The following is a 12,463-nucleotide window of genomic DNA, read 5'->3' as shown; positions in this document are numbered from 1 at the left end:
AATTACGTCTTAGAGCCGAATAGGACGACTACTGCTGCATTGGTATTGGTTTAAAAAGACTTTTAAAGAATTAGTAAGTCATCACAGTGGTACTGTATTACAGAAAGGTTACAATTTTAAAGTAGCCAAAATAGCTATAATTATTTCCAAGTTACAGGATTTGACAAATGATCTGTGATGCTCTCTAAATTCAATCAGTTTACCGCTCAAACACTGTGCAACACACTTTAAATTAGTTCATATACTTTTATATACAGATTTATATTGATTCTTGCCTTAGAATGGAGACATATACAAAAATAACCTTTATTATGAGAAAACAGATACCACTTAAATAATATCAAATTGCACATTTGGTTAATCAGCAGAGCTTATACGACAACGGAGAGGTAGTCACACACCTGAAAGCAGAAGACATGAAAAAAAAAGACTCAGTTCAACACAATATTTTCTGTGACAGAGTGGCAGAGATGTGGTCAAACAATACAATAATGTCCAGTTTATGGAACAGCAATAGATTTTATCTGCCATGAACACAGTACTGATGAAGGCTCTCCTACCTGGCAGCTTATCATTAAGCAGGAAGGGCTGTCAGTGCCGGCCGTTACAGAGAAAACAGGGGTTTTGCAGCATTTTTCCATGTGCTCCATCATCCTGGACTCGAGGAGATGTCTCAGGATGCCCGGAGTCATGTTCTAATGCACAGAATTAGCAACATTAGCTTTTATCTAAAGAAAGCTTTGCTTACAAGGTTATAATAGTCACCCCCCACATTGACACCCCCTTTGAGCTATCAATCAGATCGGGAGACTCATGCAAATAGCATGGAAAGAGCCAACACCACAATCTTAACGCAACCCAGAGGAATCTATATCAAATATGATGAGAAGTGCCACATTAATGTATTTGACCGGACATCTGAAGGCAGCATTGATGTTCATCTCTACCCTTTATTTGGAATGCCAAAGCTTCCACTCAATCAACACAGTTCCACGGCAGAAAAATACTCCCTGCTCACCTTCCCATTAATTAAGCTGGATATTTTGCCCATCTTCTTAATAATTCTATAAATTGTAAGTTCCACAAAGAAGCGCCCCCTTGTGCTAGTAAACAAACCGTTGTGTTCAGGTACAGTCCGCAGGGGCAGGAGATGAAATGGCTGCTGATGTTCAAGTTTCTCCTGCCAGACATGAAAAATAGGAGAAACACATTTAAAAGAAGCCCAAAGAAACTGCTGACTTAAAGAATACCATGTCAACGTTTGCTAAATGTCATAAAAGCTTTAAAATAAACTGACATGCGACACACGGGGCAGATTACGTGCGTCTCATCCAGCCCTTCCACGACAGATGAGATGTACTGCTCCTCAAACTGCAGGTTCCTCTCATACTCCTCAATTATATTCATTTCTGTGAAACAAGGACACACCACACAACGTCAACTACAAAATGCACGTATACAGTATGTCTGAATCCACTCTTGATAGGAGATTACCATGAGACATGAGCTCCTGCTGGATTTCTTCAAGTACTGCAAGTTCATCATATTCTTTCATAACATTGAGCATCTTTATAGAAGCAAAGAAAAGATCATCTGTTACCAGTTACATGAGGGAATGAAATAAGTCTGAAACATCCAGTCAATTTACACTGTACACACAGATTATGACTATGAACAATAACATGTGTATATATTCCCAATTTACCACAAACTTAACTATTTACAGTCCCTGTAATTTTGGCTAGTATGTAATTTGACATTCTGGAGCTGCTGTCTGGCAAATATCTTCGCTTCCCAACATGATCCAGACTGGTTTAATATGTGTTATTCGCTCACTACCAAGGTTTCAACATTCAGGTCTTCACACTGCAACATTTGGATCTATTAATAACCTTACAGTGATTAAATTATGGAAGCATGCAGCTCTCAGACGAATGCTACAGCTTTTTAATGAAAGGGATATGCAGTGTTGTTCCGGCACTAGGGTTATTTTAGGGTTAGGGCTGTCCGTGACTGCCAGACACCGACCTCTGCCATACCCGCTGGTCCCCACAGCGACGGCAGTCCCCGCTCCTCTGACCGCAGGGCTGTCCACTCCTCCTCCATCACCTCCTGGACGATGACGGAGGCCCCGGAGCCCCTACCCAGCTCACTTTCTCCCATCTGACGGTATTTTTCCAGCAGCCTCGACCGGCTGTTTTTGAGTCTGTCCACACACCGCTAAGAAGAGAACAAGAAACACACCATTATTCGACTTGTGGCACTAACGCTCACCAATGCGTTGCTACGAAGCAAGCTGTGTTACCGACGAACCTTGCGATACGTTTCTTTCCATGGCGGAGTATTTCCTTTATAGAGTGAACGGTGTCTGTCCAAGGCATCCATTTGGACTTTTAATCTGCGGTGTCGAATTACATAAATCCAACTTTTTCCTTCCAAATAAATTGTTTGGAGACGCAACGATCGACAAAAATGGAACGTTTCAACTTTTAACCTCGAGACCCGGAAGTTGATGTATAGAGCGTTGCATAGTGGGATATGTAGTTAAAACACCAGCTTTATCACCAGCTGTATCTGTGGCTGTATACTGTATCTAGTGGCCGATGACAAAATTAAATCCAATATAAATTCTCCTCTTTAATAAAGAAAAAAACTCATTACCAAGATAAAAAATACAATTAACAATAACATCAATTCAATTTTGGATTATATAGACAATCTCACATGTAACTCATGTCATCTTTAATCTGCAGTTCCAAAGTTGTTTTTTTTCTGTAAACATATTTTAATCTCTAAATCTCTCTGATTGGACTCCATTCTTGCATTCTCTTTTAAAAACCTGGTAAATAAAAAAATATATATTCCAAAATCTTAATACAATACTGTTATTTCTTGAAGGGTCACATACTGTATATTGTAATGCATTATATAAATCACCACAAATAGTCTCAGAATGTCTGCATGTAGCTCTTGATTGCCACCTACTTATGACAACCCCACCATCCTTCTGCAGCATCACACCAATGTCACCTTTGCCTTATCTCCTTCTCGCACCTTAGGTCATGTAGCATTAATGACTGATAGGGTCATACTTACTCTCAGAACCATTTACCTTTTTCTCTCTCACAGACAGCTTGCATATCTTTATATTTCACATTCCCATCATTAGAATTAGTTTAATTGTACCATTATATCTAATAGCAATCAAATTAGGCTGTCTGGGGCTTCTTGTCCACAGCATTTTTAAATGTTCAAGTCGTCACGATAGTGTTTAGTTTTGTCAGGTCAATAAATATTGGGACATCAACACAATTCTCATTTACATTCATTTATAAGGACAAAGATCACCCAGTACCAGAGTCATGGGACGAGTGAAAAGAAAGGAATCGCTCATGATCCAAAAACATGCCACCTCATCAACGAAGCTTGGTGGCGGGGGCAGTGTCGTGGCGTGCCGCGTATGGCTGTCAGTGAAACTGGTTTCCTTGTATTATTGATGATGTGAATGCTGACAAACACAGCAGGATGAATTCGGAAGTGTTTCAAGCAATAGTATCAGCTCCTATTCAACTAAATGCTTTAGAATTCATTGGACAATGCTTCAGGGTGTCGCTGGATAATGACCCGCAGCGTAAAGCAACCAGTTTTTTAAGGTAATGAAGTGGAATGTTATGCCACGGCCAAGTCAATCAACTGGTCTGATTGAACTGAAGGTAATGTGCCCTAAGAACCAGTTGAAAATGAAGCAGTGCATCACCAGGGGTGAAAAACAGCATCTGGTAATATTTCTGTGTTCCAGACCTGTAATTAAAGGATTTGCAACCATATATAAAGACAAAAACATTTGATTTAGGATTTTGGCACATGGAAACTGTTGTGCTTCTGCATCATTCACCTGATTGGGGTGTAAATACCCACAAAGTAAAGCTGAAAATCTGCAGTTAAAGCACATCTGTTTGTTTCAGTTCAAATCAGGCAAAAAGATGAGAATTGTGTTGATGTCCCATGATTAATTAAAAGATTTGAAATATATTTATAATTTATTTTTTTAAATGGCTACAGGTTGAATTTGCTGTTTCTCACATGCATGTATGTAATGACACCAAGCCTCAGTAAGCATTGTCCAGCCACAGTCATCTTTTTAAATCCTGCTTTCTTCAGTCTCCTCCTCTTCCTCCTCCTCCTCCTCCTTATTGTTATTGTTATTATTAGTGCCAGCAAGAGCGGCATCGGGCCATATGGGTTGGTTCAGCACCTCGGACAGTGAACCCCCGCCTCAGCAGTGTCGCTGCAGTGACGGTGGGCGGCAGCAGCGGCGGCAGCATCCACAACCAGCAGCCAATCAGATGTCGCCGACTTTCCTCCCACATCCAACCCGAATAACTGCAGATGCCCGCATCAACGCATCGGGCCCCTCTCTTTCTCTCTGTCTGACAGGTTTGCTGAGGGTGGAAGCTGCTGGCTATTTTTGGAATTCCTAGTAGCCATTTTTTTTCCCTCGGTATTTTCCGTCTTTGTTGTGAGCAGGCATTTTGGGGGGTTCCTCGTCACACTGAGCATCATATCGGGATATCGGTGGACATTTTCAGCTCTCAATGGAAGACATCTTCTTAATCTCCGAGAGTGAAGAGGAGAAGCGCATTTCACATCTGCTGCGCGTCGATAAGCCAGGGACTTTTTATAAATGAAGCTTTGCTCAAAGGCAACTGACCCAGAGAGACAAACCTGTCGCCTTTAGCAATATAAACTGAACGCATTTGCAACCTGGAAGCCACACACCCCGTGTGAAAAAGCTAGCAGACGTTTGTACATTTTGACCGCATTCTGCCAAACGCAGTGGGGGGTCAAGGTGTGATTTATGGCGTCCGCAAGAAGATTCTATTAGAAGGTAGGAAAACACAGGGGGATGTCTTGATGAGTACAAGCGGAGTATTGTCTAATGTCAGCTCAACAAATGACGAAAGGGTCGAATGAGGCCCCAAACGGTTGCGCAAAAATTCGCGCACAGGTGTTTGACCGCGACAATTTTGTGCACTTGAACGTAGCTTGAATTGCGGATAGTCTCTGTTCTGCAGGTGCGCAAATGGCGTGAGAGCATAGAAGCTGCCTTCTAAGGCTTCCATTTTGAAGCTAAGATGGATGCTTGCGCACATTTCTTTCTCATGCCTCCGTGCCCTCGTCTCGATTCTTATATAACACCCATGAGCGGCGGAATGCAGGCCCCAGATAACGCCAGAGCTCGTTCAGAATGCGATCATAGGTTTTATTGTCATTGAAAAAGGTCGCAGGGAGCGTATTTGATGTATCATTATTTTCTTTGACTGCAAGAGAAACCGCAAGCACCTTTATTATATGTCCCCCTGATAACGATATGGTGTGAAGGAATGGCGTTATTATTGTATGTAACGTGTTAAAGACATCACCGAGGGGAAATAGCGTCAGCTCATTAGGTCAAGATTGTTTTGGAAAAGCAATTGCAGCAACATCCCTTTTTTAAAATAATAAAATTGGCAACTTGACATGTGCAGACCAACTTTAGACGTGATTTCAAATGGTGAAATTGTGAATTCATTAGTAAAAAAGGGTGTTGATGATGCAAAAAAGGACTCTAACTGCACTGTGCTACTTGTACACAAAACAATTTTCCTGAAAATTTATACAATAAAATGAAGAAATACTGAATTTATTCCATGTTCTATTCACAGCTATACTCTGACTTTCATTACAACCACTAGTGAATGCATATATTATCATTATTTTATTATTATTATTAGCCAATATAACAGATAATATTGCTTCCTGTTTGTTGCTGCAGGGTCAACTTCCTCATCTAGACACTCATATTTGTCCTCACTGCTGCCTACACTCTTCTGTGTTCCTCTGACGTCTTTTACCCGGGAATCATGGGTACCGTGTTGTCACTGTCTCCCAGCTACCGCAAAGCGGTATTATTTGAGGATGGCCCCGCCACTGTGGGCCACTACACGGCGGTCCAGAACAGTAAGAATTCTAAAGATGCTGCCACCGCGGCTGCAAAGTCCCTCAAGCGTCCCTCTATAATTAATGTGTTGCCATGGAAACGCATCGTGGCCGTATCAGCGAAGAGGAAGGGGTCCAAGAAACTGCAGTCGGATGGTGGAGATGGGGGGAAAGGAAGCTCTCCAGAAGGCCATGCCACCGCCATGACCAACTCAGCGTCACACAGCCTGAAGCTGAAGAAGTCACAGTCCTGCGCCAACCTGTCATCGTACTCGTCGAGCCAGGACCCATCAGCCACCAGCACCACTACCTCGTCCCAGCTGCCCACCTCCAAGACCCTGGCTAATGTAGTTACAGTCACTGCCAAAAAGAATTCCCTCACAGGATCTGGGATACAGCCGTCTACTGCCACAGGAACGCCAAAACGGGTCATTGTCCAGGTGAGCCGAGCAGAGAAAAGTGTTAAACTGCACACTGGAATTTTAATATAAGTGTCCAGCCATCTCTGGAACATAGAAACCCAGCCAGGTCCATCCATATTTCACACAGTTCCTGTTAAAAAATACATTTTAATTTAATCGGCAATAATCAACAAGCCTTTTTCCAGACACACTTCCCCATTTTTAGGTTTAGCTCTGATTGATCCCTGTTTTAGATTTGTGATTCCTACCCTCATTTGCTCTTCTCTCATTGGCACTTTACCACACAGGCCTCGACCAATGAACTGATGCGCAGCCTGGGTGAGTTCCTGTGCCGCCGCTGTTACCGCCTTAAGCGTTTGTCCCCGACAGATCCAGTGCTGTGGCTGCGTAGCGTGGACCGATCCCTCCTCCTGCAGGGCTGGCAGGACCAGGGCTTCATCACACCGGCCAATGTGGTCTTCCTCTACATGCTGTGCCGTGACGTGGTCTCCTCTGAGGTGGCCTCGGAGCGCGAGCTGCAGGCCTCGCTCCTCACCTGCTTGTACCTGTCCTACTCCTACATGGGCAATGAGATCTCCTACCCGCTGAAGCCCTTCCTAGTAGAGGCGGAGAAGGAGGCCTTCTGGGACCGCTGCCTGGAGATCATCAACCGCATGAGTGGCAAAATGCTCCAGATCAACACCGACCCTCACTTCTTCACCCAGGTGTTTGCAGACCTGAAGAACGAGAGCAAGAAAGAGGAGGAGAAGACCAAACTCCTTATAGGGCTCGACCGATAGGAAGGAGCTGAGGGTGAGGGAAGAAAGGCGTGATGAGGATGAGGAAGGCTGGACTTTATGTAATACAGTGCAGCTAGGAGTAGCACTGTTGTCTGGCTTCTTAACTGATGTGTAATTACATTTCCTGCTGGTAGCTGAGAACAAACAAACCACCTAAACCAGGAGACCTTTAGAGCGACTGAACTGTTGTGTCTGACCTGACGGCCGCCTCAGGCCTCCAGGACGTGTTCGCCACAACAGAGCAGATCCTGTCAGGTCACCTGAGATGCAGGCAGCACCATCAGCCACCATTATAAGATAGCATAGAAGCTGACCAGTCCCTCAGTCTCTGGGCTCAGAAGGTGACAAACGTTTGGTTCCTGTGGTTCTGTCAGCACAGCCTGCAGGCTGGAGCAAGAGTTGCACCACTGGCATCTTTGCCCTGAATCCAGAGACCTACATCAGCCTGACTCACTGAGGTGGAAACTGGGTTTTCCTGATGTTTGATCAGTTTAGAAATGCCAGACAACAATAAGTTTGCTAAGAACGGATATCCTAAACTTTAAAAAGTGTGACGGTGTCGAGGCAGTTTCGCTATAAAGAAATGCCAGAGTCATGAAAAAGAGCCTTGCATGGGGTCACTTTACCTGTCGTTGCACATGAGCACCTGCTTATTGCCAACTCCAATGTCCCTTATTTCCATTCCAAATTTATTGCACTCATTGACACATTCTAACCAATAAAACATGTAGAAAAATCCAATAGCATAGATGAGCTGTGATCGACTTCAGCACAATTTAGATTACAGATTACAGAAAGGTCTGAGGTGGCACCGCTGCACTCATTCATGTCACTTAAAGTACTGTATACATTTCCAAGAGAAAATGGCTTCATCCACTATAATCTGTTATGGATTCATCGGAGTTTTATTTTTTAATAATATGAAATGCTGATCCAGTTGGCACAGATTGACAATGATGATGAAGATCTTCTACAATGGAGAAAAAAATGGGCAAATGCAATAGGGAACCCAGCAATGACCTATCTGCCCCCCCTTCCCGAAGAAAGAAAGAAAGGAAAGAAAGAAAGGAAAGAAAGAAGAAAGAAAGGAAGGAAGGAAGGAAGAAAGAAAGGAAGAAAGAAAGAAAGAAAGGAAGAAAGAAAGGAAAGAAAGAAAAAGAAAGAAAGAAGAAAGAAAGAAAGAAAGAAAGAAAGAAAGAAAAGATTATTTTTCTAGTGTGTGTGGGCTACCTGGGTGAGAAATGTGACCAATTCGAATTAGTGATGTTTCTGCCACCGCTGGCCTGGAGAGAGCTCCTCTACTGGTTACCGTGACAACCACACCCTCCTTCCGCCATTCCATACTACAGCAACAAGCTAAAGTGACAGTTGCCATCGGCTCCAGGAACCGGTACCGTCGGTCCAGTCCGTCATTTTAAGCCAGCCAGTTTTGTTTGGCATGCATGTGTGCTCCTGTTGGTTCCCTCACACGCCACATTGTGTTGTGCACGCCGCACCACGCGTTGCAGAAGAGACTGAGCGGTCGCTGTGCTGAACTGCTGAACGTTAGACTCTGTGATGTGACATCCAGGCAGGAGAATGGAGGGTTGAACCTTAACTAATGCTGCACCGGTCGAGGACAACTCTCATCGGCACTGCTGTGCTTGGCGCCATGGTGCTCAGAGTTATGGCAGAACCGTGCAACAAGATGTAGTTCCTGCGTTGTCATGCCTGGAATCTCTTATTTACAGGCTTCAAAATTCACTCATCCTACTTCGAACAGTGTCTTTAGGAAACTGAAACCTTGCCAGAGATAGAAACAAGAGTCAAACTTAATTGGCTCATTTCAAGTTGGTTGCAAACATATCAAGTTGAATCTGTCCAATGGTGCCAATGGAGGTGGAGTTCCAGCTGCAAATGATGTGGAAACACAGGAGAAAGGAGCAGCACACAGGCTTCCTCTGGAGCCATCGACAACTCGGTGCCACTGAATGAAGGCTCAACAACAACCTCAATGATGTCACATCACTCAGTCCAACCATACATGTTTAAAAACCCCTTCCTTTTTAGAAAAGGGCAGAAATATTGTGCCATAATAAAGACTCATTCCATGTCTAGAAATACATTATAAAGCAACATGAGCCAACTCAAAGACTTTGAGACTTTTTTCAGTATAAAAGCACTTGGAGTGAAACTTGTGATATCAATACGCAACTGTTTTATGTGTCAAAATTGGTGTTATCCCAACCTGGACCGATTCTTTTATTGGGTTTGTAGTTTCTGAACAAGTATATTTGGCCTGTTTTCATACATAAAACCACTATTGGAAAAAAAATAGAAAAAAAAGATATATATGCAAATTGGGATTTTTTTAAATTAAGCTAAATATCATACTCTTTTCCAGATTAGGTGTCTCCATAATGCAGACAATTTTAAATCTGTATTTCTTGCTCGTTCTGATGATGGGCTGCAGTGGGTACCACGCTGTCAGAATAATGTAGCCTTGATACAGAGTCAGACCTCATGAGACAATTATGCATATTAAGAATGACAAACGTGGCAAACAAGCTTTCGTTTGCACAGCCTTCTTCCTCGCTGTTTCTGATGAACACGTAGTAGCATTTCTCTGAATGACATTCCCAAGATGACTGTTGCATAATCACATTTTCCTTGCTTTATTATACTGACAACTCACCGTTTACAATTCTTAAAAGGACTTTGTGATGATTCTAAATATAGGCGGTTAACTTTGGCAACGGTAGTCAAAACACCTGTTTAGGAGCCTCAAACAAGTTCAGACTTTAGCTAGTTAAGTAAGCCGTGTTGGTTTGATTAGTTGGCAAAAAAATACTTGTCATGCACTGGGTGATATAAGTGCAGAGTATGTAATATTGGGATGAAACTAACAGAATGGTAGAATAACATTTATACTAGGTTACATTGCATTGAATTAACACCTGGTTCTTCAAACAGTTTGAAAGATTATTTTCGGTATACTCAGCCAACCGAAATTACACACCCTAAAGGAAAACTCAAGGAGGCTGTAGAGTTTACATCTTGGACTGAAACAGGCTTCTAGAATATGCCTGCTGTATGGTCCCGTTATGGATTAACTTCTGTAAAGCTGGGCAATGTCTTTAGCTTATACGCTAATTACTATGCTGATTAGAGCTCACCTTGAGAAATATGCTGTTATTTACTCCTGCCAGTTTGAGACTCTTAAAAGAGCAAGGATTCTTCTTTTGTAGCCTGGTTATTGTAGTTGAAAGTGCACAAAATAAAGGCACTTCTTTCTTGAAAGCTTTTCTGCTCTCATCTAAAAGGCTTCTTCTACTTCTTTTACATCTTCTAAATAAGTGATGGGAAGTAAGCTTACCAGATATTTAGGCTCAGATAGTAATTTGTTGTGATTTGCTTCTCATTTTATTTCCTCCTGCTTCAGTCCATCCAGTTGTTCTAAGAAAGATGGTTTTACGTAACCTCTGAATGAACTTTTTTCTAGGTTTAGAATGAGCTCCAGGGGTTGACTGTGGTTAGCCTACCTGTGCTCCTATCATCGATCAACTCATATGTGCCATATTTTATCTTGCCACAAGTACAAGACAAAAAAAAAGAAAAAAAAGTCCAACATAATGGTGATGATGTATAATGATGAAGTTATTATTATCTTTTCTTTCCTTTTTCATTTGTGATACTGTATAAACAACAATCTTTGTTGAACAAAAATCAAGGCTACTAGTGTTCATAGAGTGCTGATGCCGCAGTCTGTTACTATGTGGATGTTTGAATATGTAAGTGAGAATTAAGAACTATTTGATCAACTGTAACAGGTTCTTTATATAAAAATCTTTATAAGCATGTCCTTGTTTTTCTTGTATCATTATTATTTCACCGCTGTATTATGATACATAAAAGATGATGTCTAGTATTATCAAAAAAAATCTTAAATTAAAATGCAGGTATTTGTAGGGGTTAGGATCAGTGTGTCAGATGTGGAACACTTATAAAGAATGAATGTCGATACAAATCAGGTAATGTATTAAAGAGATTAGACATTTATACATAGTAATGTTAGTATTTGAATCACTGACCAGGGGCATTGCCTGTTTTATAATCAGTCACTGCATCTTGTGGGTTAATATTTTTAATGAAAGAGACAAAGGAGCTGACGGGAAGTTTTCCCAAAATGTGGGATTTTTAAGAGCAAAAATATCATTGAATAAAAAGGAAAAAAGTCAGCGTGATGTCAGAGAGGTAAACTGGCTACTTGGTGCATAGATGAATGGATGTCGGAGTCACTTATCAAATGAGGAGCACATTTGGGGAGGACCCCCTCTTCAGACCATCCACTATGACAGGCTGTAGCAATGCGGTCTGCCTGTGATCGGGATGCCCCGCCCAGAAATCTACTCGCCTCTCCTCCACCCACTGTATCCAGGGGTATGTTGTCACACCTGTAGCCCTGCAGATGTGTCCCTTATTGGCACTGGCTCAGGTGCAGGTGATTCCCCTGAACAGGTAGCTGCCCCAATAAGGTTCTGCCAGGTTTGCAGGGACTTTAGGGACTAAAGGGGGAGGTGATGCATGTAGAAGTTAGGCACGAGTGTGATGGCAGAAAGAGGTGATGCTGATTGTTGTCACAGAGCTGATGGGGAGAATATAAAAGGAGTGCGTTGGTTAGATGCAAAGAATATCTGCTTGTGAGCTTAGTAACCACACAAAACCCAAGAGGAAAGGTGGAATAGAATCGAATTTATTGCCGCTGCACGCAGTGTCACAGTGACATTGGTTCATCACACCCCCACCATAGTGCAATAAGAAAACAGGTTAGTAACAATAAATACAAAAACAATACATATACAACATAATAAAAATTGCAAACTGTCTCACCCACATGTCATTCCTGTATTGCACATAATTTTGTTCAAAGCCAGACAGCCCATGGATAAAAGTGTTTGTATGTTGCCTCAAAACCTTGGACCTTCTGCTGGAAGGCAGCAGATTAAAAAGGCTATGTCTGGGGTGTGATGGATCATCTCTTTGCCCTGCTGCCCCCCTGAGATTCTGCAGTGTACTCCGGGGAGGGGAAGTGTGGTCGATAGTTTTCTGCATCGATTTTATGTCTCCACGCATGGCTTTCCTGTCCCTTACAGTGCAGACAGTATATAATACCATATGTTAACACGCTCTCCACTGTGAAACAGTAGAACGTTCTAATCAGATCTGCCTCCAGGTGACAATTCCTGAGCCTTCTCAAGAGGTTATTACCTGACCAGACACCACATGACCACGTGGTGGTGGGGT

The 12,463-nt window shown here is 42.4% G+C and overlaps 2 protein-coding genes across 2 annotated transcripts; one reads left to right on the top strand and one right to left on the bottom strand.

Annotated features, from left to right (window-relative positions):
- Nucleotides 1-232: 232 nt before the first annotated feature.
- Nucleotides 233-2,539, bottom strand: rpain (RPA interacting protein). The gene is made up of 7 exons (XM_057014210.1): nucleotides 2,314-2,539; nucleotides 2,029-2,220; nucleotides 1,495-1,567; nucleotides 1,298-1,409; nucleotides 1,117-1,180; nucleotides 561-695; nucleotides 233-401 (listed from the first exon to the last, which is right to left on the bottom strand). Exons 1-7 carry the CDS (start codon nucleotides 2,383-2,385, stop codon nucleotides 372-374), a joined length of 678 nt encoding a protein of 225 aa, XP_056870190.1. The 5' UTR covers nucleotides 2,386-2,539; the 3' UTR covers nucleotides 233-371.
- A 1,676-nt stretch (nucleotides 2,540-4,215) lies between these two features.
- LOC130514551 (cyclin-dependent kinase 5 activator 1-like) lies at nucleotides 4,216-11,017 on the top strand. Its single transcript, XM_057014208.1, has 3 exons — nucleotides 4,216-4,888; nucleotides 5,816-6,419; nucleotides 6,689-11,017. The coding sequence occupies exons 2-3, from the start codon at nucleotides 5,904-5,906 to the stop codon at nucleotides 7,178-7,180; spliced, it is 1,008 nt and encodes a 335-aa protein (XP_056870188.1). The 5' UTR covers nucleotides 4,216-4,888; nucleotides 5,816-5,903; the 3' UTR covers nucleotides 7,181-11,017.
- Nucleotides 11,018-12,463: the final 1,446 nt, after the last annotated feature.

Source organism: Takifugu flavidus, chromosome 18 (assembly GCF_003711565.1).
Source record: "Takifugu flavidus isolate HTHZ2018 chromosome 18, ASM371156v2, whole genome shotgun sequence".
Lineage (NCBI taxonomy): Eukaryota > Metazoa > Chordata > Actinopteri > Tetraodontiformes > Tetraodontidae > Takifugu > Takifugu flavidus.
The sequence above is the reverse complement of the archived record's forward strand: the minus strand, read 5'-3'. Positions and strand labels throughout refer to the sequence as shown.